A 24,992-nucleotide genomic window follows, 5' to 3' on the forward strand; every position below is an offset into this window, starting at 1 on the left:
AAGGTTAACTGGAGTCATTTAAATGACATGCATATTTCCTGGCTTTGCAGAGAACTGGAAAACCCCAATTGCATTTAGAAAAATGCAAAGCATATTATACAACTCAAAGGCCTGGGTATGGGTAATGAAAACAGATGAATGCAGAAGATAACTTGGATACGCCAAGTTGAAAACCAGGCAGCTGCACGGGACGTTTCTGCACAGACTTGGCAGGGGCTGAAAGGCCTGCTGCATGTTGAGTTGGTATAAAAATGGTGACCCCACCCGACCAGGGGAGGAAAGTGGGAAGACGGGCTGAGAAACTTTTAGCTCCTAATGACAGGCAATCACCTCTCAGCCTCCTGGTCTGCCCGTCTGCTCTGCGGCGTGTTACAGCTCTGTCTGAAGCAGAGCAGGCTGGTTCAGGACAGCAGAGTCAGGGGGAGGCTGGGGCATCAGTGCTGCGGGATGAGCGCTCTGCAAGGGCCCCTCTCACCCAGCCCACGTCCATCACAAACAAGGCCAAGCACACGGCTGCCTGAGCACATATGTATGTGGCTGAGGGCGGGGGCAGTAGGCTGGGTTGGGGGGGCGGGGTTCAGGAGGCCCAGCACCTTACCCAGGCCCTTCTTCTTTCCAATGAGGTACCCTCAGGCTTGACAGGTAAAGTGATTTGGCTTCAACCAAGATGGAGGCATGCTACATGCTCAGTTAACTTACACAAACTCAACTGTGCACACTTAGGAAGGGAGAGGAGAGGGATGTAACAGCTGAAATACTCCGGGCCACTCTGACTGCCACCCACCGAAGGAGTGCGCCTGGAATGAGCCTCAGTATGCCTGGGGGGCAGGCGGGACTCCGTGCCTCCCTGTGGGCCTCTTCTGTCTCTCTCCTAAGCGCCCCTCCCAGTGCCCAGTGAGATTCTCCCAGGCAAACATACCTGCTCTCGTACAATGTGGCTTCCACTCTGCAGGTGCCCGAGGACAGGTCTGTCTCTGCCCTGCAGTGAAGACTGGCTGTGTCAGACGCCATAAGAGATGTCACTCTCTTACATGTCACCATGTCAAGGCATGACTTGGAAGGCACAAAGTTTCTACCTTGGAAGCGAACATTAGAACCTAGAGAGAGATGTGACCACTGTGTCTGCCACCACAGCCAGCTTCCCTGACAACATCTGGGGGACCAGGAGGCGGGCAAGGCGAGCTCCGACAGGAACTGCAGTTCACGGAGAGCAGCAAAGTAGAGGCTCCGTGTTCCATTCCAAAACATTCCCATCCTGTCTAACCCAGCGATTCTCAACACTGGTTACACAATGGAATCCGCCAGGGAGCACTTAAAAATAGAGATGCCAGGGCCCCATCCCTGGAACAAGTGAATCAGAACCTTCTGGAGTGGGGCCTAGGCACGGACAGTTTCCAAGTGACGCTAAAGTGATTCTAAAGCACAGTTTGGTTTGAGGATGTCCAGTCTCTCTCTGCTGACACAGAGAGCCCCAGGCCAGAAAGAGCCGCCCGCCAGCCTTCCCCACCCACCCCACTGCCCAGGCCCCACCCGGGCCCACGAAGTGAGGGACAAGCTAGACGCCCGGAGAGCGGCTCCTCTGATGTGTGGCCGCACGCAAGGGCAGCACGGCAAACCAACTTTCACTTCTATTTTCAGGCAGGTTAAAATGAAATGATAATTTAAGCATTTAAATCTCTCAAGACCAGTAGTCTGTACATTTCTTAAAAGCTCAGCAGAGCAAACAACATTTGACATTCATTTGAGAGACCAGTCCAGACCGCTTACTGTGCCCCACATCACGCTGGTCACTGGGAACACGGCATCCTTGTCACAGGAGCCCTGAAGTCTTAAGTCAGGACATTCTCTTAATTCAGAGATTCAGTGGTCATTCTGTTATCCCAGGTGCTTCCTAGGCCTCCACTCGGACCCTTACTTGGGATTCTACGTCACAACACTAACCAGAATGAAACGTATCTCCCTCCTGAGAGCGGGAGGGAGAAAGGTGCTGGTCCTTCCCCCCATCCCTGTTTTTCCCAGTGGGGACTGAGGTGGGCTGCTGGTGAGGGCTGGCTGAGAGCAGAGTGGGCCTGCCAGCAGGCCAGGCGCTGGGGAAAGCGACACTGGCATCCCGGGCTGGAGGAGAGAACAGCACAGGTCGGATGGTCTGTCCCTGTCGTGGACCTTTGGTAAAGGTCATGCTGTTTGCTGCTGCTTCAGCCTCCCAAGAGATTTGTTTGGGGTGTTCTGTGCTTGATAAGATACCAGGGCCCAGAGCCAACCCGACGCTCCTGAGGCCAGAGCAATCCTGTGCTGTCCCTGGTGGCTAGGCAGGGTGGTGGAGGTGGGCGGGAAGCTGGTGGCTTTGGGGTGAGAAGCCCTGTGTAGGCAGAGCCCCAGACAGCCTCAGAGAGTGTGGGCTGGAACAGGGGATGTCTTGAAACTCAGCATTAACCCTTAACCCCACCCTCACAAATTCCTGTTTCCTGAAGCAGCTCACTGCCTGCCCGCCACCAGCCAGATGCGGTTAAGGAGGCTGGCTTCAGGAGCACTGCACGCAGTGGGGGCTGGGGAGTCACTGAAGCCAGCAGTCCAGGTGGGGATCTGCCATGTTCCTATGGCTGGAGTAGCACGGCTGGGGAGGGGAGCCAGGGGGCAGTCAGCACGCAGGCCCTGCGGGTCACGGGCAGGAGACTTGGAGCTGACTCTGAGATAGGCAACCACGGTGGCCGGAGGGTTCTGAAAGCCAGTTTAAGAGGTTGCAACTAGGCTCTGGCCAGGTGGCTCAATGGATGAAGTGTCAACAGTGAGCCAGAGGACATAGGTTCGACCTGGTCAGGGTACGGACAAGAACCAATCAGTGAGTACACAACAGAATGGAACAACTACGTGAAACAACAAATTGATGCCTCTCTCTCTCTCTCATTCTCAGATCAGTGGGGGGGGGGGGGGGGTAGGGGGAGCTGCAATGAGCTGTTGGTGGAGAAGGGCAGCGGAGGAAGCTGGCACTCCAGTCAGAGTGGTTTCCAGAGGCAGACCAGGGTGGACACACTGACCACAGGGAGCAGGGGCGGATTCTGGATCTAGCTAATGCCTGAGAAGGCAGCATTTGCATACAGCTTTTCTGTAGGAATGAGAGACAAGATAGTATACTCCAAGGCTTTCGGCTTGAGCAACTAGAAAGATGGAATTTCCGTTTATTGGCTAGGGAAGACTATCAAGTTTGGCGTGCTCCTCTGTGGGCCTTTGCTGGCTGGGCCCTAAAGTCATGCCAGACACTGCTCAGCACACCAGGCAGCACCTCTACCTCCCGACAGCCCCGTGAGGGGCACACGGAGGGATGTGAGGTTAGCGGGACATGCCAAGGTTACAAAGTCTAAGAGCGTGGGGGCGGGGCCCCAGCACCCACTGGAGCCCCATCTGCCTTCTCGGCCACCCTGCGATAAAGCCTTATCCAGAATCCAGCCACTTCCCAAGGGCTGTGATGTGCCTAAGGAGGTATTGCTCCTTGAGCAAATCTAAGCCACCAGGTCCCCTCTTATGGGAGAATCAAAACTATGGTCCCACTTCCAAATGTATGCAAAGGACTGGGATCTGGGAAAAGATACTTAAACTGTCGAGTACCTTCAGCAGAAATTATTTTAATAGGCCGAGAAGGAAAAAGCTCAAAACCCAGTCTCTACTACTCAAATGCCTGATATTCCCAGTGCACAGAATAAAATCTAGAAATTCTGCTTTGTAGAGGAAAAAAATAATGACTTCTGTCTTCTTCAGAACTGTCCTAGGACTGCTTCAATACATAACCAACAACAGAGGCCACAGCCATTAGGTGACCTTGTGATTTCAGCAGAACATGTCTCTCTAATGCAGCTCAATTATGACTGTAAGTTTATAAAACAGGGAAAGATTACAGGAATATACATTAAACCACATCAATGAGCGCTACTGAGAAAAAAAAAACAGGTCCAACAGACAGGTACCAATCAAATAATCAATACGCAGGAAACAGCTACATTACCCTGCTTTAAAAGAACCAAATAATGCTGCAATTGGATTTACTTAAAAATTTTCCACTTGAACAAAACTGACAGCTGTATTATAATCACATTTCCAGTCACTTTATAAGATACAAATTTCATTTCTCCATATTTCTACTTCATTTCTGAAAAAGGGCCAGCAACATTATTCATCAAGCCCACGGAGAAGGAGACCAATCACGGAGAAAGGGGGAGACACTGTTAATTCCATGTTTCCCATTCCCTTAGAGAACTGATGGTTTAATTCAAACGTGACTTTCTCTGATCAGGCTAGTCAGGGTCCTAGTTTCAAAGAGAGGCAGGGGCAGCATTTTAGGTAAAATGATCTGGGATAGCTCAACTGTTGAAATGAGACAATCTATATTTTAAGAAAACACCAAGGTGGGTTAAAGAGTTATGGTACATATATTTCATTGGTGGGAAAACTCTGAATTGGGAACTTGCTTTTAAAATGAATAGGAATGGCCTGACCTGTGGTGGCTCATCGGATAAAGCACTGACCTGGAATGCTAAGGTCGCCGGTTCGTGACCCAGGCTTGCCCGCTCAAGGCGCATACAAGAAGCAACTGTGTGTTAATGCTTCCTGCTTCTGCATCCCCCCTGCCTTTCTCTCTCTCTTAAATCAATAAATAAAACCTTTTGAAAAAAAAAATAAAATAAAATGAATAGGAACGATGAACAAACATTCTTTTAAGCAAATCCAACTGCCCCAAATTACTCAACAATGTTTAGAAACATCGTTTTTGTGTTAAAAAGAGTGCCTTGTTCATGAATAAAGTAACTGCTAAAGCTTCAATCAGTTCAGTCCAACAGCCCTCTTTCGATGCCTACTATGTGCCAGGCCCTGTGCCTGGCACTAGGGATGTGTGGAAGGCATGCTCGGGGAGAGCAGAGGAGAAAGAGGGCTCCCTGATTCTGCAGCGAGGAGGAAGGAGATTGGAAACGGGGTCTGGGAGGGCAAGCCAGGCAAAGGGCCACAGGCGGGAAGTGGGAGGCAGGCTGTGTCCAGGGGCTGCAGGCAGCACCACAGCCGGCTGGGCTCAGATGCAGTGAGACAGAGGCAGGGGTGGAGGTACGGGGCTAGGTCCGGCAGCTGTGCTGAGCAGCTCTCCACGTGTACAGCGGGGTGTGTGTGTGTGTGTGTGTGTGTGTGTGTGTGTGTGTGTGTGTGTGTGTGTGTGATGGTGGGCTAGTTCTGTTTTTCAGACAGGAGCAGCAGGGTGGGTGGACCACTGGGGCAAGGCCATGGGCTGGGGTCCCACATGGGAGACACCGGGCACAGACAGCCTGGGGTCGGGAGGGGCAGAGCTGCAGAGGTGCGATGGCTGGTGACTTCCTGGCCATGGAGTAAAGTGGGATCAGGAGTGGCTCCAAGTTGACAGGTCAAGTTATGGGCCAGTGCAGATGCCCACTGGGGTGTTCTGCCACACATCTACATGTGAGGAGACCCAGTGTGGACTGCAACCCTTTTGGGGATGAAACACAGCAGGAAAGTGCAGGCGGAAGAGCCACAAAACCACACTCGCCTGGAGAGAGGACTTCAAATGCCATGCCCACTACTTGCCTCTCGGGTTTCACGTTAACAGCATTAGTGCACTTCAGCGTCAGCACTACACAAACCACTTCTCTGGGGCTCCGTGCCTGAATGCTTCAACTAAATTGCCCCCAAGGAGCCATCTGGGTCTGAATCAAGCCTCCCCTACAGGTTTCAGTTCCTCTTCAACCAGCTGGCACCCACTTTCCTAAGCCTGTGTGACCTCCACTTTTCTACACATCCCATGGAGGGATGTGCACAGCGCTCCCGCTGAAAACCAATCTCCAGAGGAGGCCTGGCTTTGTCAGAACTCTTCCAGAGAACTTCCTAATGAGGAATGAGTCCAATGCCCAATGTGTAGTCTGGATGATGGATGCCGATGACTATTTTTACCAGGAAAGCTCTCGCACACGGACGACGCTGCTAAGCATTTTTGATGGATTCTCTCTTTTAATCTACAGAATAGTCCTGAAGCAGCCACTATCATCTCCACGTTACAGATTAGAAGAAAGGCTCAGAGAGGTTAACTAGTTTGCTCAAGGTCACACAGCTGGGCTGCAAACCCAGGTTTTTCTGAATCCGCGACTCTGGTTCCTAAACATTACATTCCTCATGAATTAAATGTCAGAGTTTCAAAAATGTGGACTTTTCAAATGTTGATTTCCCACTTGCTACTTCCGTTAGCATTTATTTTGAAAACTTTCAAACTTCCAGATAAGTTTAAAGATAGTACTATAAACACACACACACCCTTCACCGAGATTCATCAGTTCAAGTTTGGCTGCATCTGCTTCCTCTCTCCCTACGCCCACACTTACACATTTTTATTTTGTCAATCATTCCAGAGCAGTAGGCAGCATGACACTTCACCCCTAAACACTTCAGTCTGTACTTCCTAAGAACAATTACATCTCCCACAGAACCACATCATTATCACGCTGGAGAAATTTCATACTGACCTCAATTTTATTATCTGATCTCAACCATACACAAAATTTTCCCAATTTTACAACAAAAGTCCTTTAAAGCCACTGCTCCCTCCCCCAAATCCAAGACCCAACCCAAGTTGACAGCTGTCACGTCTCTTTTCATTTCAAAAATCTAGCCCAGCCCTCTCCCCCCACATTTTTGGTTTTCCATGACATTCATATTTATAAAAAGTTCAAGTCAGCTGTCTTCTAGAATGTCCCATATTCTGGATTTGTCTTTTACAGTCTTCGTTACATACAGGCCATTTTCTCATCTTTGCCAGGATGAGGCCCATGACAATGACTGGGACATCAGCAAAATAAGGCAACAGAGAGAATTTTCCAGAACTGGCAGACAGGACCACCAAACTATCATAAGTCTTACAAGAGAAGCAAACCAATGTGCTCACGTGTTCAGGGACGTACAATCAAACCACAGAACCTGGCTGAGGAGCTGCACAGCGCTCCCGCTGAAAACCAATCTCCAGGCAGTCAGGGGAAGCAGCAGGGACTCCCTCCGGCCTCAGAGCTCTCCCCTGCAAGGGCACTGGGACAAAGCATGAGGAATGACAGGAACTGGGAGACGGGGAATACTGCAGGGGCATTCATGACAATCACACTATTCATCAACAAACAAAAAAATACAGAGAAGGGGCTTGGCCCAGAATTAAACACAGATGGAGAATTTGGAGTGCGGTTGCCGCACAGGGCGTCCGTGAGCCGTGCAAGTGTCCACAGCTGCACAGGCTCTGCAGAATGAGCGTCTGCAGTGGGGAGTGCAGGCAGAGCAAAGGCCCTGAGGTGGGAACATGCCCGGTGAGTCTGAGGAACAGCAGGGAAGCAGAGGAAGCCAGGAGGTGCCAGATGATGCGCAGCCTCGTAAGTCACTGTAAAGACTTTTAGTCGGAGTAGGCTGGAGGCCACTGAGTACAGGAAGGACGTGATCTGACATATCTTAGAGGATAACACTGGACACTGTGTCAAAAATTAACTATAGAGGACAAGGCAGAAGCAACTGACTGGCGAAGAGGCCCCTGTAACAAGCCAGGTGGAAGATGGTGGTAGCGCGGGCCAGGTGTTCAGGAGTAGGGCTGCCAAAAGATGGTCTGAGCCCGGATCGACCTGGAGGAAAGAGCCAAACAGGCATGATGATCAACTGGAAGTCCAGTTTGAGAGAAAGGAGGGAATCAAGGATAAGCCCAAGTTTTTTGCCACTTGGATGGAGCTCCACCGACTGGGAGATGGGAAGGCTGTGGGAGGCAGGTTTGTGGAGAAGATCAAATTACCATGTGGTAAGTGTGAGGTACTAAGCAGGCAGCTGGGACCTCAGCTCTGGGGTTAAGTTGAGCTCTGTCCCCAGAGTGAGCTGGTGGGAGGGGTCCATGACCAGGAAGAGAGGCAGCCGACTGCTGCCTGTGGGGCTGGAGGTTCCATGGGGACAGACTGTCCCATGTTCAAAGGGATAAATATCTGGGTTTGTACAATAAAATATCCTGATTTTAAAATGTTGATAATTAATACAAAATTTGATTGCAAATATTCTATCAGCCTGCATCTGTGGGCCCATCTGCCTGAGGGCCAGTAGTCTGCAACCCCTGTACACACACTGCTCTGCCTTGCAGTAATCCTGTAAAGGTGGGCACTGCTGCTCTCATTTTATCAATGAGGGAACTGAGGCTCAGAGAGGCGAATCAATTTGTCCAACGTCACACAGCGAGGAAGAGGCAAAGTTGCAATCCAGATGCCAGATCTGTCTTCTCCTAAGTCTATATTTTTTTGAGACCCAAGGTTCTACTACACCCTCATCTCTTCTTAAAGAGGCAGGTGCCAGGCTAGAAACAGTAAGAAGAAGAATAGAGGGAAGGTCCACAGCAGCCTGCCTTGCCAGGGACAAGCACAACTGAAATAGTGTTGTTGTTGTTGGTAATAATTAGCTTCAAAGGCATGATGCTAGATCAAACAGGATGGGCCTCTGTGCAATAAAGAGTCCCTGCATCCAGGCCAGAGAACAGAACACAGCAGCGCTCAAGAACAATGCACTGGGGCTAACCAGAGTGTGTGAGAAACACGCGGGCACCATCTTTCAGACACTTCTGCAGGATGGGTCCTGCATCCCTGGCCTCCCAAGAGGGCTCCCTTGCAGTATAATTATCCTCTCACCCCAACTCCATAAATCTCTTCACACTGAGGCCAGAGGGTGCTCTTGGAGGTACAAATCTGATCATGTCATCCAGTTAAAAACTCCTTTCACCAAAGGCGGATTTGGGTTGGTTGAGGCCCCGGGTGCAGAAGAAAATATTGGGCCCCTTAAAAAAGAGAGGGGAAATAAAAATACATATTAACCATATTTTTAAATAAATAAAAAATATTATGTACCATTAATGTTAAAATTGCACATATGAAACCAAACTTGGTGTCATTAGAAAAAAGTGTCAAGTTGGGGTTTTGCAGGGCCCTTCAGAAGTCGGGGCCAGGGAGTGTGCCCAGTGGTAAATCCATTTCTGCCTCTCACTGAATTTTGGATAAAATCCAAATCCTTGATACACCTACACGGCCTGCACACTGGGCAATCTCCTGAGCCTTATCTTGCCACTGCTTTACTTCTCTCCTGCCCTGCCCTCTGGTCACACTGCTATTTCGCATCCCTCTCAACTCCCCATTGGCCCCAGGGCCTTTGCTTCTGCAAAGCCCTCTCCTGGCACCCACAATCACATCCAGACTGCCGGTGGGTCTCTCTCCCTCACAGGCCTCTCTGAGCTCTGGGCAGGTCAAACCCCCTTACCTGCTCCCATCGTACTTCGCACAGTGGCATCTGCCTTTGGGCTGTGATGCTGTGGTCCCAGCTTGCCTCCCCCAGGAGAAAGTGAGCTAGAAAAGACACATTGGCTTTCACTCTTGTCACTGTTCTGCACTTGAATTTTGTTTTGTTTGTTTTTTTAAATACGTCATTGAAGGCCCTGGCCGGTTGGCTCAGTGGTAGAGCGTCGGCCTGGCGTGTGGAAGTTGCGGATTCGATTCCTGGCCAGGGCACACAGGAGAGGCGCCCATCTGCTTCTCCATCCCTCCCCCTCTCCTTCCTCTCTGTCTCTCTCTTCCCCTCCCGTAGCAGAGGCTCCATTGGAGCAAAAGATGGCCCGGGCACTGGGGATGGCTCCTTGGCCTCTGCCCCAGGCGCTAGAGTGGCTCTGGTCGCGACAGAACAATGCCCCGGATGGGCAGAGCATCGCCCCCTGATGGGCATGCCGGGTGGATCCTAGTCAGGCGCATGTGGGAGTCTGTCTGACTGCCTCCCCGTTTCCAGCTTCAGAAAAATACAACAAAAACAAAAACAAAACGCCATTAAAGCACATATGTGGGCCTACAGTTCCACTGCTGTTTCTTGAAAAGACTGGCTCACATTCTAAAATGGAGTCCTGGCCCTGGCTGGTTGGCTCAGTGGATAAAGCATCAGCCAGACATATGGACATCCCCAGTTCGATTCCCAGTCAGGGCACACAAGAAAAGTGACCATCTGCTTCTCTCCCCCTCTCTTTCTTCTCCCTCTCTTCCCATTCTGCAGCCAGTGGCTTGACTGGTTTAAGCATAGGCACTGAGGATAACTCAGTTGGTCGAAGCACAACAGCCTCCTGCACTAAAAATAGCTCGGTTGATTCGCGGATTGGCCCCAGACGGGTTGCTTGGTGGATCCTGGTCAGGGCATTTGCAGAAAGGAGTCTGTCTCACTATCTCCCCTCCTCTCACTTAAAAATAAATAAATAAAATAAAATAAAATGAAGTCCTTCCTATTTATTGGGTATTAACAATGTCCTTTCTTTTATGAAATAATAGTTCATAAATGCTTTTTCGTGAACATAACTATTTGGTGAAATAAAAGTTTGGCAATCCTATTTCCAGAGGCTTTGCTGGGTTTTTTGTTTGGGCGTTTCACAGGGCTGTGAAGTCCCAAGGTCTGGGAACCACTGTTCTATACTACAATAGATATTCCCCAGGCCCCTAGGCCCCCAGGTCCCGAGACCCCGAGGCCCTGGCAAATGTGTCCAGCCTGGTGAGAAATCAGATCTAGAGCACAGAGACCTGCTTATCTGTGGACAGCTTCTAGACCACTGGACCCAGGATTCTAACAAGTTGCTGCAAGGCCTGAGGAACAGCCATCTTGGTTGTAACAGAGCAGAAGTGGAAGTGTGAACGACTGTGGAACGACTGCGTGAGACCATTTTACATGGTTTCGTGAGTGGATAGTTACATAAGCTACTAAACACAGGAATTCTGAAATCTATGCGATAACATGGGAAACAGTTTCTGTGGCGCACAAGAGGTTTCCAACCCACTCCCTGGACATTTCGGCCGAGTTGCCTTCGATACCTCTCCCCTGGCCACCCAGCTAACCTGGTGATCTTCTGTTTGGAACCTTCTCCTCCCCCAGGGCTGGCCCTCAGATTACGGAATCACTGTCTCCCCACCCCTTGCTGCTCTGATTGCTTCCGAGCTCAGAACCCAGAGTCAAGTTAAATCTGCAGCATACCCATGGTGGGTTAATCACAAAATGCTGCCCCTAGACTGTGCCCCCATCCCCTTTTCTCACTGTCATCAGCCCTTGGGAAACTGCCACAACCTCCTACATGGCCTCCCTGTAACTGTTCCAGGCACTGTTCTGGGCACGTCACATATATTAACTCATTTACTCCTCCCAACAACTCCCATTTTACAGACGAGAAACTGAAGGATTAAGTTACTGGCTGAAGGTCATGCACTGGCAAGTGCCAAGGGGCAAAGCTGGGATTTCATTCTGGGAACAGTCTGGCTCCCAAACCCAAGTTCATAACCAACAGGCTCCGTGGTGTCTCTGGCCCCTTGGCATGGCTCACAGACCCCTGCTGCACCGTCTGACCTGGCCGTCCCAGTTCCAGAAGGACATTTTCAGGGCCGATGTCCCTGCAGGAACCCTCTGATGGCTTCTCACTGCACTGGAATTGAGATCTGGTTCATCTTAGCCCTCCTCCCCGTGGCTCCGTGCCTGCCGGCCACACCAAGCTCTCTCCCATCTTCCAGCCTCACCTCTGCCATTCCCTCTAATTGGCGGGCTTCACTTTTATGTTTCTCATAGAATCTCTGGTCCCACTTTGCACAGGACCTCCCCGGAGAGGCCTTCCCTCATCAGTCTACCAGGTCTTCTCTCCTAGTTTCTCTCTAGCCCAAGATCCTCCTCGTGACCTCCGCAGAGCTATCTCAATGCTTGTGTATTTACTCCTCACCTCCCTGTAAACTAGAAGCATCGTAAGAGCAGGGCCCAAATAGCTCACTATTACAGCCCAGCTCCTAGCACTGTGCCTGGCACACAGCAGGTACTCAATTAGTGAACGAATGAATGGATTTCATTAATGGATTTTAAAAATCAGAATGTAAGATTAGGTGTGTGCAGCACATGGTATGGCTACAACTATGGACAGGTCAAGTGCCTGTGTGGATGGGCTGGAAAGGAAACCAGAAGTTCCTAAGGATGCCTGGCATCTCCTTAGGGTGTCTGGATAATGCGGGAATTTTCCCCGTGACTGCCAATGTTACTTAGAAACAGGCAAGACTCCTTTCAGAAGGCTGCAATGCCAATCCGGGCAGGAAGCTGGCTTTTCCTTGAAGCCTGCTTGTCCTCAGACCACCACCAGGGACTGTCTGTTGGTCAGCAGGCTCGCTGGTGAATATGCTCATGTGCCCTGCCTGGACAGGGGGTCAGCTCCCTTCATCTCAGCCCAAGCAGCCACAGCTGTCTTTCTTACCCCCAAACAGCCATCATACAAGTGACACACCGGTTTGAATATTTCAGGATCTGTTCCTCCAAATGTTGTTAAAGCAGAACAGGCCCAGCCCTTGGCGCCCCACAGCATATCTCATTATTCAGCAGCTAGAACAGGGACGATACTCAGCTCTCGTACACCGAGCATCTACTATGTGCCAAGCACAACGCTCTGTGCCTTACGTGCATTTTCTCATTTGATCTTCAGTAGTTCTTGCAAAGTCTTATAGAACCATTTTAAAGGCAAGGCCACTGGGCTTCACAAACATAAGAGCCCGCGTAAGGTCACAAGCCAATTACTTCTGGCTGTACCAGAGACTGCAAACTCAAATGTCAACGGGGCCAGGGTGGCAGAGCACAGGAGAGCACAGGCCCCCCCATGTCTGTGGACTGCCCTCCTCTTCCCCCGGCTCCACCCAGAGCAACAGCGGGGTCAGAGAAGCTCACAGTCTGCCACGGTGGCAACCATTCCATTACAAAGATTAACCAAAGTCCCTAGCTGTCTGAAGTATTTATAGATGCAATAATATTATATCTTCCATTCCCTTTAATACTGTGTGGGGGACATATTTTAAAAAGAGAAACGGTGGGGCAGATAAAATGAGACTTGGCAAAAGCATAGTAACTGTTGAAGGTGAAGACTGGGTATATGGAGATTCATGCTGTTCTTAAAAAAATCTAACCTACTTTATCTAGTCTAGTCTATCTTCCCTTCTCCCTCCCTCCCCAGATGCCAGTCTGCGACCTCTGAACCAGCCACTCTCCTCTCCAGTGGGAAAAAAAACCTGCTTTAAGCACAGCTTGCTTCCTTCTGGTGGGGTGGTGACAAGCTGATGGTGTCTTTGATACTCCCTGTCAGAAGCCACCCCACCAGAGCTCACCTGCCATACCTGGCCTAGAGGCCTGCTGCTGGTCATGTGAGATGGCTTCTGAGTACTCTATGTGGTTTCTTATCAAAGTGTGACAAATTTAGTAAATACACTCTAGGTCACCTCTTCCTGCTGAGCAGAGCTAGCATTCCTTTAAGCATGTCAGACCGTATCACCTTAGGGAAAAGCTGACCAACCCCAAACAGTTCTCCCTGAGTCAGCTTCCTCTTCTTTTTTCTTTGTTAGGGTGACAAAATGCTAAGCTCGCAAGAAGTGCACCCAACCTGCAATCATTCAGCAAATACAAAGGCTTCACCTACATTATGATGCTTCCTTCCTTTTGTACACACAAAGGGCCTTTTGTGAAATGCAAAGCATATTAATTTTACCCCAATGGAAGGTGAGATGCTCCAGCATTTAAAAACACACACACACACACACACACACACACACACACACTCTAAAGGTCAACAACACAGATCTTATTCTAGTACCATGTACTTGTAAAATCATAATTCCTAGTATTTTCTGGACAGCATCCTCTTTAGCAAAGACATAATTTGCAGTCAGGCTGGGTAAAAACAGACAGCCATTACTTTCTTAATGGCCAACTACCCAAAAAGGCTCAGTTAAGTGATCTCAACTAGCAATCTAATCAATTACAATTTTAAGTGAAATACTTTTTCCCTTTATTTCAGCAGGCCTTTTTGGGCAGGAGAGGGAGGAAATGGGAATTCCCAGCATAAAACTTAATTCCATTTTCAAATAGGACACAGTGGCCCCTTTTAAAGCAAGCTGTTTCCCTCTCTTTCCTTGAATCAAATCAGAGAAAGACTGGTTTATAGTTCTCGCTAGTGAACCTGATTGATTTAAACCCTTCCAGAACCCACTGTGGCCATTTCTCAAGAGTGAAAGGGCCAAAGGAGATGGGCACAGAGCATGGAGAGGACATGGCTTCTTCGTTCTTCCAAGACAAAAGAGGAAAAAGTAACATAAACAAGAAGGCAGAAAAAGAAGCTAGATAACCAGGTAAGCTCATAATAATCACTCCTTGAGAATCTTCTATGGGTCAGGCCGTGTGTTCTGCTTTTCTAGGCTTCACCCATTTTAATTAGGGGGTGATACCGACTATAATTTCCTGAGAAGAGTGATGTGCTAGGCACTATGCTTGGTCAAGTTACATTTCATATCATACTGCACTCAAGTGTCAAAACAACCCGAATATACGAGGGTCAGCCCCATTTCCTAATTGAGAAAATGGACACCAAGGGTTGCAGTCATTTGCTCAAGGGAATACAGAGCAGGGCAGGGGAGTCAGGCTCAGAAGCCAACCCTCAGTGGTCCACATCAGGATCACTGGTCACACAGCTGCATCGTTTTGTCAAACTCATTCAACTGCACGCAAAACTTGGTGAATAAATTATACTTCATAGAGTTGATTAAAACAAGGACCCTCTCCTTACCGTACACAAAGAAGGGCCATTTACTGTTAACTCCCACCTGCCCAGCTTCCATCTCCTCTTCACAAGTTTCCCTTGAGGGACCCCTTTTTCCTCACTCTCAGGTGATGGGGTTCAAAAGGAACACACCCCACTTGCAGTGCTGGGCATGTGACTCCAGCCTAACCTATCAATAATTCCCCTTTCTTTTTCCTTAAGCAAGTCTATGTTTGGCTTTTTGTCTTTTATAACTAAAGAGTTCTAATATACCACAATGCCTTTAAGAAATAGAAAACCATCTTGTCTGCCCCATAGAAAACAGCGGAAATAGAGAGCTAGATGGACATGAGGAAGGCTATAGAAAAATGACCAGGCTTTATACGTGTTGTCTCCTTTAAATCTCAGTCTCATGCTGCAGAGGAGGGAACTGAGGCCTGGATGGTTAAATAAACAGCCCAAGGTTACAGGCTGAGCACACAGTTCTCTGGCCTCCAAAACTTTCATCTCCACCTAAATCAGTGATGGGCAATCTTTTGAGCTTGGTGTGTCAAAATTCGCCAAAAAACCGAGCATAACTTGGGGGTGTGTCACTTCAAGAAAAAAACCATAATTTCGCGATATTTATAGTTTAAATAACAAAAATGTATAATTGTAATAGATAACTGTATTTAATAAACCAAAAACTAATTATTTAACTTACCTGCTTAGTGACTTCTTTGTTCATCTGTTAGTCAGTTTCTTTTGTTGGTCTTAATATTATTTAACTTGTGTGGGGTGCCGTGAACTAACATAAGTGAGGGGGAGGGGAAATTCTTTAACTAACCTGCCTATTAGTGACTTTTATTGCTGAATTTCATTGGCTAAATCTTCAATTGAAGGTTGGTATTTTGTACACTTCAAGCCCAAGCAAGCACTACTAACTGCATCTGTCAATCTGTTTCTTTTGTTGGTTTTGATATTATTTAATGTTGAGAATAAGGCCTCATAAAAGTATGTAGAGGTAAAAATTGTGAGTAAAGCCATTGTTATATTTTTCAGGGTGCTAAAAGTGTCTGGTAATCGGTTCCAGGCACTCCCAATTTCCTGTTCGTAGTGGCACTCCTCTTGATTCCCCAAGCAGCACCTTTCCAGATTCTCAAGCTTTGACCTCAAGTCGACAAACACCTGAAATTCTGCAAGTTGCATCTTATGTAAATTAAGATGGCTGCTGCTATTTCTAATGGCGGGAAACGGCACCCATAGCACAGGCCGTTGCCTCTCCCAGCCTCCCCCTCACTTATCTCAGTAATGATGGTCAATTAGAAATCCACGACACCCCAGAATAGTAGATTGGATGATGGTTGCTGATAATGGCAATCAGAGGGCCCCCAGAGATGCGTCCCCCGCGGCATTCCGCTGCTTCCCTGCTCCGCCGGCCGGAAGTGAGGTCAAAGATCCCCTAACGGCCTAACTGGAAATCCCAGAACTAGATGCTCTGTGCCAGAGTTCTGATGTTTTGGCCTACAGACCTCCGGCACAGAGTGTAGACACTACAGCAAATGTTTTATCCTCGGCTACTGCACCTGGCCATGCAGGAGCCGAGGATGAAACGTCCTCCTCGGCATGTGGCCCCATACTTCTTTGGTAAGCGGCTATGTCATCAAAAATGGCTACGCGTATCAGTGCTGATATGCGTGTCATAGGTTCGCCAACACAGAACTAAATGCAAGTGCTTTGCGTTTTTGAAAGCTTCCTTCCAAGCTTGCTTGCTTCCTTCTTTCCTTCCTCCCTCTTTCCCTCATTTTTTTTAAGCAGCAGAACCCTTTAATCATTGGTATCATACAGAAAACCCTTACTAGACAAAACCAACCAAACTGATGCTTCTACGATTGCTTGAAGGACAGGGACCCTAGCGCCTGAGGATCCCCAAAGCCCCTGCGCAGATCTGTTAGCAAACCACCTGCACAGTTCTGCCTGGTCTCCAGAGAGCAGACTGCAGGCCCAGAATCAAGGTCCCCAGAATCTGGGTCCCTTTCTTCGAAAGTTTTGTGGGACGTGCAAGCTCTTGTTAGCTCAAGGTCACAGATCAACCCCAGTACAAAATGCAGGTCACACGCCGACCCTCCCAGTGATGTTGAGTCAGCATGACAGTGTCCTCCATGCTGTACTCAGAGGGCCAACTCACTGAGGTCCAGGACATCATCGGTTTTGATCAGGTCTTCCTCCCGCGTCAGCGGCAACTGGGTCTCGGGCTCCCCTCGCAGCTGCAGGGACAGTGCACGGAGCATGAAGAATACCCGGATGGCCTGGAAAACAGTGCAGAGAGAGAGAAGGGTGAGATGCTCCACGTGGAGAAATCACACGGTGAAACTTAATTAAAAACAAACAAAACAAAGCCTGCCGCCGGCCTCTCCTCCTCCTCTCCCAGAATCATGGCTCTGGTACTTTCAGAGCAAGACCAAAAAAAATAAAATAAAGCCACCAACGACAATGGCCACAGCCTCTCTTCAGTTATCCACAGGTTCAGGCTTGGGTTACTATACCTCAACTGAGCTCCTGTCATTTGCCAGGACAGTTCCCCTAATGTCATGTGACCCTGATGACACTCTGCCTCAGTAGGCAGCCCCATTTAGCAGACAAGGCAATGACACCCACGAAGGTGACATGACCTGCCCCAGGCACACATTTAGGGATGGCTAGAACCAGGCCTCTTACAACTAAGCCAGCAGGGAATTTGAAAGTCCATATCATGAGTGAGTGTTTCAAGGTCAGAGCCAGCCATGCCCAATTAGAACCCTGCCCCTCCCTGGATGAGCCTTCTCAGTGGAGCCTCGGACCCTTGGCCTTCCCCGGGGGTGTGTCACTGACGGGGCAGTGACCCTGGCACCTGGCAAGGGTGCAGTGATGTCGGTGCCCTGAGTGCCCCTCAGGCGGGGCAGAGGAGGCTCCATCAACCCTGGGATTCCTGGCCGTGGAAAAGGTGTCTGACAGAATCCAGTGTGGCCATTAGGCGTTTCCAGAGAGCAAGAAAAAGCAGAATCCCAGGCCCCAGAAACCAGAAAAGTTTGTGCAGAAAGCAGCCTTCACCCAGGCCAGCCTGTCTTGGTGGCACCCTCCCATTGAGTCCTAGGTTGGGGCTGACCTGCCCACCAACCAGAGGCCAGGAAGCAGAGAGGCAGCCCCCAGGGAGGCCTCCTCCAGACTACTGTCCCTGACTTTAGCTGGTGGCCACAGGGAAATGCCTCTGGAGTCCAACACAGGAGATCTGCATTGGACTCCCAGCTCCACCACATTGGGCAAGGCCTCTGACCTCCGTGAGCTTCAGTGTCCTCATCTGTGAAATGGGGGGGGTGGTCCCTACATCACCAGGCTGCTAGGAGGCTGAGATAGAGGTGGGGGAGGGGTGCAACCAGCATATGTTCTGCAAGGGAGCAGCTATCCTTTACTCCTGTCCCTCACTGGCTGGGCACGGGGGCGGGTATGGGAACAAACCACTGTCGCCACTGGCGAGCCACACACGGATGAATTCCAGCCCACTTTTGGGACTTCTTGTTTATAGTTCTGAGGGATACAGGCCTGGTCCATTAAGAGAAGAGACTGCTCTTTATATGACAAGGTGCCTCCCAAAACAAGGGCTCCTGATGACCCAGGCAGCCAAGATGCTCATCAGCAAGCCTAACCCTAACACTGCCTTGTCCTGGAACCAGTAGGAAACCTTGACCAATTACTTAATCTAACGCAGAAAAACAGAAGAATAATCCTATTTCCTGGACCTAATCTGAGGTCATGATTCGCCTCTGTGGACTATAAGCCCGAGAAAGATAAGCTTTTCTATTACAATGAGGATGGTGGTGGCCTGAATACTGAGCTGATCTTAGTGTTGTAAGGTACAGTCTTCACAAAGACATCTGCAACCATCAGAAGAGGTATAGTTTCATTTCTGAAAAATCAAAACGGCTTTTATTCATTAAGCTTCTGCTGTGTGCCAGGCAGTGTGGGCACTTGACTGCAATGTAAAGATTTTATGCAGGAAGGAACAGGGCCGACGGGCAGAGAAATCTGTTTACACAGCTGCAGAGCGGCTGAGCGGGGCATGGAACCCAGGGATGTCTGACACTTGTGTCACTTAACCAAGCACACAGGAAACTCAAATACCTGTGCCAGCCTAAGTGCAGAAAGCCCAAGATGTGGGTGGGCACCTGAACGATGTGGCAGTTTGAGAAAATCGGGATTCATGACCTTGGAGATGAGGAAAAAGGCCCATCACAGTTAGGTCTGAGTTGAGTGGATGCTGCAGTTCACTGTGAAAAACCTATTCCTCTCGGGGTTCTGAAGCCAGAAAAGTCAAGCAGGACCCCAGATGAGGGACGAGGAAAGAGAACCATGTGCAGCTTACCGCCTGTCACTCTGGAAACCAGAAACCTTCCAATATAAAAGAAGTTTGAAATTTGGCTCCTAATGTAGACTTTTTTGGTAAAATACCTGCTTTTGTTCTTCAAGCAACAAATGGAAGATATTTCCAGAAATATAAAATAATAATAAAAACTATAAAGCAGAACATAAAACATATAAAAGAGAACCCCCAATAATACTTTTCCTGGCCCCTGCCCCAACTCCTAGGAGAAGGAAGAGAGCCCATGAATGTGAGGAGGGCAGACCCCACAGGGCTGGATGCTCCACTTGGGTGAAAGCTTGGCTCCCGTGGGTGTTTATAGGGTCTGGCGAGCACCTGACCAGCGACATAAAAGACAGATAAGGTACCAAGATAAGGGTCATCAGATTCATCCCACCACTCCTAAAACAGTAATCATGCCCTCTGCTATCCACGGGAGGGGGCTATACTACGACATCTCATTGTAGCCTCTTCAGGACCTGCTTGGTTCTCACTTTACAGACAGGAAACTAAAGCCCAGAGATGTCAGGCAGACTGCCCAAGGTGGCTCAACTAGTAATCAGACTACAAAGTCTAAGCTCTTCCAACCACATGCCTTTGCCTTCAACAGATTTATGGCTTGGGATCTGGGCTTTTGCTGAGTGCTTTGCTTTACTTTGGTAAATAAACATGCAAATTAAAAATTATTTCTAAATAGGAATTATTATTCTTTCAGCTGCTTCCATAGACTGCCAGGAAGACTGACTCTGGAAGAACAGATTAAATTTGGAGAGGTGTGACAGCTGCCTAAGCTCAAACATAAAGAAGAGACCTCTCCAGTTTGCTTCAATTCCCGTGGAAGCAAACTCTGGAAGGAGAGTCCTGGGAGAGGAAACCCAATGAGTGGGGCAGAAGGACAGATTCAGAGTCAGACAAACCTTGACTCAACCTGGGGTCAAGCAATTCCCATCAATTCCCCAAGCCCAGGCTCAAGCTCTGGAAAGGGAGACCCACCACCCCTGAGATCACCAAGCCACGAAGAACATGCAACACATAGTGCAGGTGACACACCAAGCCCTGGGGCTGGCCTTGGGTCAAATGCTCAGTTCAAGCCCTCTCCCCTGCTTCCTTTGCTGCATTTGCAAGCTGCTGAGGTTAGGCGACAGTCACTCAAGTTAGCAGCCCACCAGGACCGTGGACGTGATTGTGAAAGTCAGTCATTCTTAGAAGAGTGCTGAAGCAGTTTAAAGTGGGCACAGCTCATTGGGAAAGCAATCTGGCAGTATGAAGAGAATCACACACACAAAAATGTTCATACCCTTTGAACCAGAAATTCCACTTCTGGGAACTTATCCTAAAGAAATAAGCCAAAAGAAAGAAAACACTGTGAAGCTGCTCATTACAGTTTAGTTGAAAATAATTTAATACTGCAAGCAACCAAAACGTCTACCAGTAGGAAAATGCCTACGTAAATTATGGCAGAAGTCACCAGATACACTTTTTAGGCACCAGTAAGAAATTAGACTTGTTAAAACAGTATTACCACATGACAAACTTCTTGCTCTTCAACAGAAAGAGAAAGGAGTGTGAGATAAAAGTGAGGACATGATACACACTTCCTGCAACCATGAGAAGCTATGTTTGCAAAGATAGGGAGGAGACACAAAGAACGTCTAAGTGTTGACTGACTGTTAAGGATGGTGAAATCATGGGAAATTCTTTCCCACCACTTTGAAACTTCATGAGATGCTATTGTATTTTCGTTAATGCATAATTAACATCCAAGGAGTGAAGCAAAATATCCTACTTCCTCAAGGTCATTAGTGATAAACAAAAATTGTGTGTGTTTTTACAAGAAAATGGGAACAGAACGCAGGGACCAACAAAACTTTATGTGAATAATTTATTTCATAATAGTTTCCAAGATTACTACATAAAGATGTTTAGTGGCTTACACTCAGATTTTGAGATGCACCAAGAAATCCTCTTTTCCCAAGCATTAAACTTCAGTAGATTTAGATTATTAAAGACTTGATTTCTTTCCCACCTAAGATGCTAGAATGCTCCACCACTGTTCAGCCAACATTTCCTGAGCGTTTACTACTTGCTAGGCACTGGGCTCATCACCACACACTCTAGTTTGGGCAAGCAGAGAAGGAGGACACACTGGAAGCTGAGGCTCAGGGAGGTTAAGTAACTTGCTCAAGGTCACACAGCCAGAGTTGGGATTGAACCTCAGTTGGTCTGACTCTAGAACCTGTGTTCTTTCTTAACTGTGTCTCTCCAACACCCCTACACATGGGGTAGGTCAGCGCAGGTCCGAGGTGCTGCCTGCATGTTCTCATCAGATCCCAGTGGTGCCAGCAAGCCTCATTTCAACATGAATCTCCTTTCTCAGCTGCCATGACTCAGCGGCACTCTTACTGCTTTGCTCTTTTTAATATTATTTGTTCAATATCTACTCTTACATCTTGCACAGTACCTGGCACCTAGAAAATGCTCAACAGTATGTCAAATGAAAGAATAGTGTAACTTGCAAAATGCAAGAGGGAAAACATGACTTTACTGCTGGATACCTCCCGATGGCCTGCGAGGCCCTGCCACGCTCCTCTCCTGCCCCCTCCCCTCCTCCTTGCCCTTCACTCACTCTGCTCCGTGACCCTGCTCCTTGAACATGCTGTACCCTGCCCCATCTTGGGGACTGTGCCCTCTCTGGTCCCTCTGTCTGGAAAGGGCCTCCTGGAAGTCTCTGCTTGGCTGGCTCCTTCTTACTCTTCAGTCTTAGCTCGAGTCCCAGCCTTGGCAGAGTGGCCTTCTGATCACTCTGTATCTAACGTCGTGCACCCCCTTCCCTCGGAGCCTTTCCTGCAGTGGAATAACAGACCTGTCCCTCGCGTCCTTGTCAACAAGCTTTACCTCTCTCCACTTCATCTGAGGTCCAGAAGGCAGGGACATTTTCCCTGTTCGCTTCTACACCCCCACGCACAGCGTTTGGCAGAGGAGTCCAGAAGGCAGGGACATTCTCCCTGTTCACTTCCACACCCCCACGCACAGCGTTTGGCAGAGGAGTCCAGTTGCTCTTTGATGAATGTAGGAAGGAATATTTTACAAGCCAGGTGGTTTGAACTTCTCTGACAAGTCCTTTAGGAAAATAAAGGGTGGGATTTCCAAAAGGCTCAGCCTTCTAGAAGTTAGAAATGTCTAGTTTGTAGGAAAAAAAAAGAAAAAAAAGAAAGCCTTTGAATCCAGAAGGACGAAATGGAATGTTCTTTGGATACAAGCAAAGAACTTGAAACAAACCACATAAGCCTTCAATTGCTTGCTAAACCATATACTTCCTTAAGCTCAAATTCAAAGCACACTGCTGTGTTCTGATGTCTGGAATGGGCTGAAAAGCTAAGCTTCTGGAGGATTCCAGACAGCTACCTTGCAACAAGAACTGGACTGAGGTGAGGGGTGAAAATTCCTCTTCAGAAATTGCTTTCTCACTGTATTGTACCTGCAACTAATATAATACTGTAAGCCAACTATACTTAGATTGAAAAAGAGAAAGAAACTGACTCCTGAAATCACAAAGGGAAGCTTCTCTCAGGTGAATGGCTTTGCTTGGAAGTGGCCAGCCCTATGTTAAGACCATTCTGCCATCTTCTCCCTAGCTCTAAACCCACTTACCCTGGGATGGGAGAGTTGCTTTTAAAAACTTTTCAGTTTATTTTTGTTTTTTAACCATTTAGTCTGTATTTCCATCAGCTTATTTTGCATATTTATTTACAGGTTAAAAGTCTTTATGTCTGTGGCTAATTAGGATTAGTTATCAACATTTTAACTTATTACTCAAGACACTAACCAGAAAAGTTAATTATGGCCTCTAAAACTACTATACAATCAAACTGGTGACAAGGCCACACAACCAGCTGTTCCCCGGGGCTCTGTCTGGGCTTCAGTGAGCATCCCACCTGGAGCACGGGAGGTGGGCACAGCCCTGGGAACTTGCGACCAAGTGAGATGTGAGGGGCCACGAGAAGAAGCAAACCTCGCCACCAGGACCTGCCCGAGGCGGCATGCTTCTGCCTTTCACCGAGCCCTCACGGGAGCTCCGGCGAGGCAGGCCCAGGCTGCTTTCCAGATGAAGACTGGCTTGGGAGGGAGCAGGAACTGCAAAGCCCAAGCAACCCTTTCTCTGCCGTATGCTTCACCGCTGAGTGTCTCCTGCTCTCTCCTGTGGGCAGGACTGCCTGCTCTAAGCCAGCGGGGCATGAGGTTGGGAATCTGCTAACAAGGCCGAGGGCTGCGCTGGGCTCCAAGGCCTGGAGCTCTGGTTCCTCCACGTTCATCACCTCCCACACAGACTCCCTCACTCTGGCTCCAGCCACAGTCCCCTCCTGCAGGTGCTGGAATGTGCCACATCCTTCCGGTGCCTGCTCCCCCTCCCTCCCCAGGTAGGATTAGGGACCTGGCCGATGTCCCTGTCCTAACAGCCCAGCCACATGGATGGATACTGCCTCTTCCCACCTCGCCCTCTAGTTGAGATCGGGGCAGTGTTTTTATATTCCTGCTGTCCAGTGCCGAGTAGGGCTAACACATACAACGTGGGGAGCAGTGGTCAGAATGGGTCTGGAGGCCACTGCAATCGGGCTAAATCCGGGCTCTGCTACTCATTAGCTGGGTGACCTTGAGCAAATCACATGACCTGATCGTGCCTCAGTTTCTTCCTCTGTGAGAGGGGGATAATCATACCAACTTCTTAGGACAGCTGTAGAGTGACATGAGGAAATTCATATAAAGAACTGCTACGGCCTGGCCTGCGGCGGCACAGTGGACAGAGCGTCAACCTGGAACGCAGAGGTGGCGCTGGTTCAAAACCCTGGGCTTGCCCAGTGAAGGCAGACAGGACAAGCAATGAACAACTCAAGTGAAGGAACTATGAGTCAATACATCTTGCTTCCTGTCCCTCTCTATCCTCTCTCTGTAAAATTGATAAATAAAATCTTAAACAAAACAAAAATCTGCTATGGACGATGAACTTTCTAACAAAGAATGGAAACTCATACAAGTATTAACAAAACCCGATGGACCTTGGCCCAGAAAGGAGACAGGACCCCACCCACAGCAGCAGCTCTCAGCGTTCAACACCTTCTGGACCCCCTGGCTCAAGGGCTGAGGAGGGCCTCGGGGACAGAGTCCCGTCTGACCTGGGGACACTGGGCCCACGCGGGTGGGCAGCTGCACTGTGACCTGGCTGGGGGACCAGCCCCTCCAAGGCTAAGGGTGAGCGTGCTGCGTCATGGAGTCGCCGACACGACTCGCACTTGTCAGAACCAGTCCTCTTGTAAAAGCAGATGCCAAGAATGCCCAGGGCAAACACCGCCGCCCACAAGCACACTTGTGTGCCCGCCGCAGGGCTGGCAGCACTGGCCGGGAGCACAAGGAAGGAAGGCGTCGCTGGCTCGGACAGGGCGTGTCCTGTGGTGAGGCCTGTGGGTTTGGTCAGACAGCAAGGAACGTGGATTGACTTAAGACACATGGGTCCCACTTCCTCTGCCCCCGCCCCCCAGGCCTCTGTGGCAAATCGCTAGCTAGGTGGAGGAAGGCCACCGAGTGCTCTGGTCTGAGGCAGATCCAGCAGGTCCCTCCTGCTTCTCATCACCCAAAAGCTCAACACCTCAGCTGCTCTGCTTACACTTAGATTAACTCAGGGGAAGATGCAGGCTGACAATGAGAGCTGAGTGCAATGAATTCCACTAATTTATCCCCTAACATTCGCATCTCCAGGGAATGATTTTCTAGGAAAAGGTTATGGTGCTTTCTAAGAAAGAAAGTGTAATCTTATGAGAGAGATAAAATACCATGAACAGCCTTGCGAGACTGCTTCAGAAAAACACTGATAACGGAAGCACACGTCCCAGCTGGGTTCTGAGAACTCCTCTGCCCTTCACACAGGTCTCTCCCACAGCCGGCGAGAACCACCGCGTTTGCGTGTGCCTCACCCCAGATCGCTCAGATACCCTAACACCGCGCCATCTCCGG

At 49.1% G+C, this 24,992-nt stretch overlaps 1 protein-coding gene across 9 annotated transcripts in view; it reads right to left on the bottom strand.

Moving 5' to 3' along the window:
- Positions 1-24,992, bottom strand: part of CLEC16A (C-type lectin domain containing 16A) — a 222,844-nt gene that overhangs the window by 94,167 nt on the left and 103,685 nt on the right. For 5 of the 9 annotated variants that reach the window (XM_066274866.1, XM_066274868.1, XM_066274864.1 and 2 more), the window contains exons 18-19: positions 20,284-20,319; positions 16,779-16,899 (exon numbers count right to left, since the gene is read on the bottom strand). In XM_066274866.1, coding sequence (XP_066130963.1) covers positions 16,779-16,899; positions 20,284-20,319 — 157 coding nt within the window. The remainder of the gene's footprint in view (positions 1-16,778; positions 16,900-20,283; positions 20,320-24,992) is intronic. The other 4 variants (XM_066274870.1, XM_066274867.1, XM_066274869.1 and 1 more) reach the window with 1 other exon arrangement.

This window comes from Saccopteryx bilineata, chromosome 4 (assembly GCF_036850765.1).
Source record: "Saccopteryx bilineata isolate mSacBil1 chromosome 4, mSacBil1_pri_phased_curated, whole genome shotgun sequence".
NCBI classification, from domain to species: domain Eukaryota; kingdom Metazoa; phylum Chordata; class Mammalia; order Chiroptera; family Emballonuridae; genus Saccopteryx; species Saccopteryx bilineata.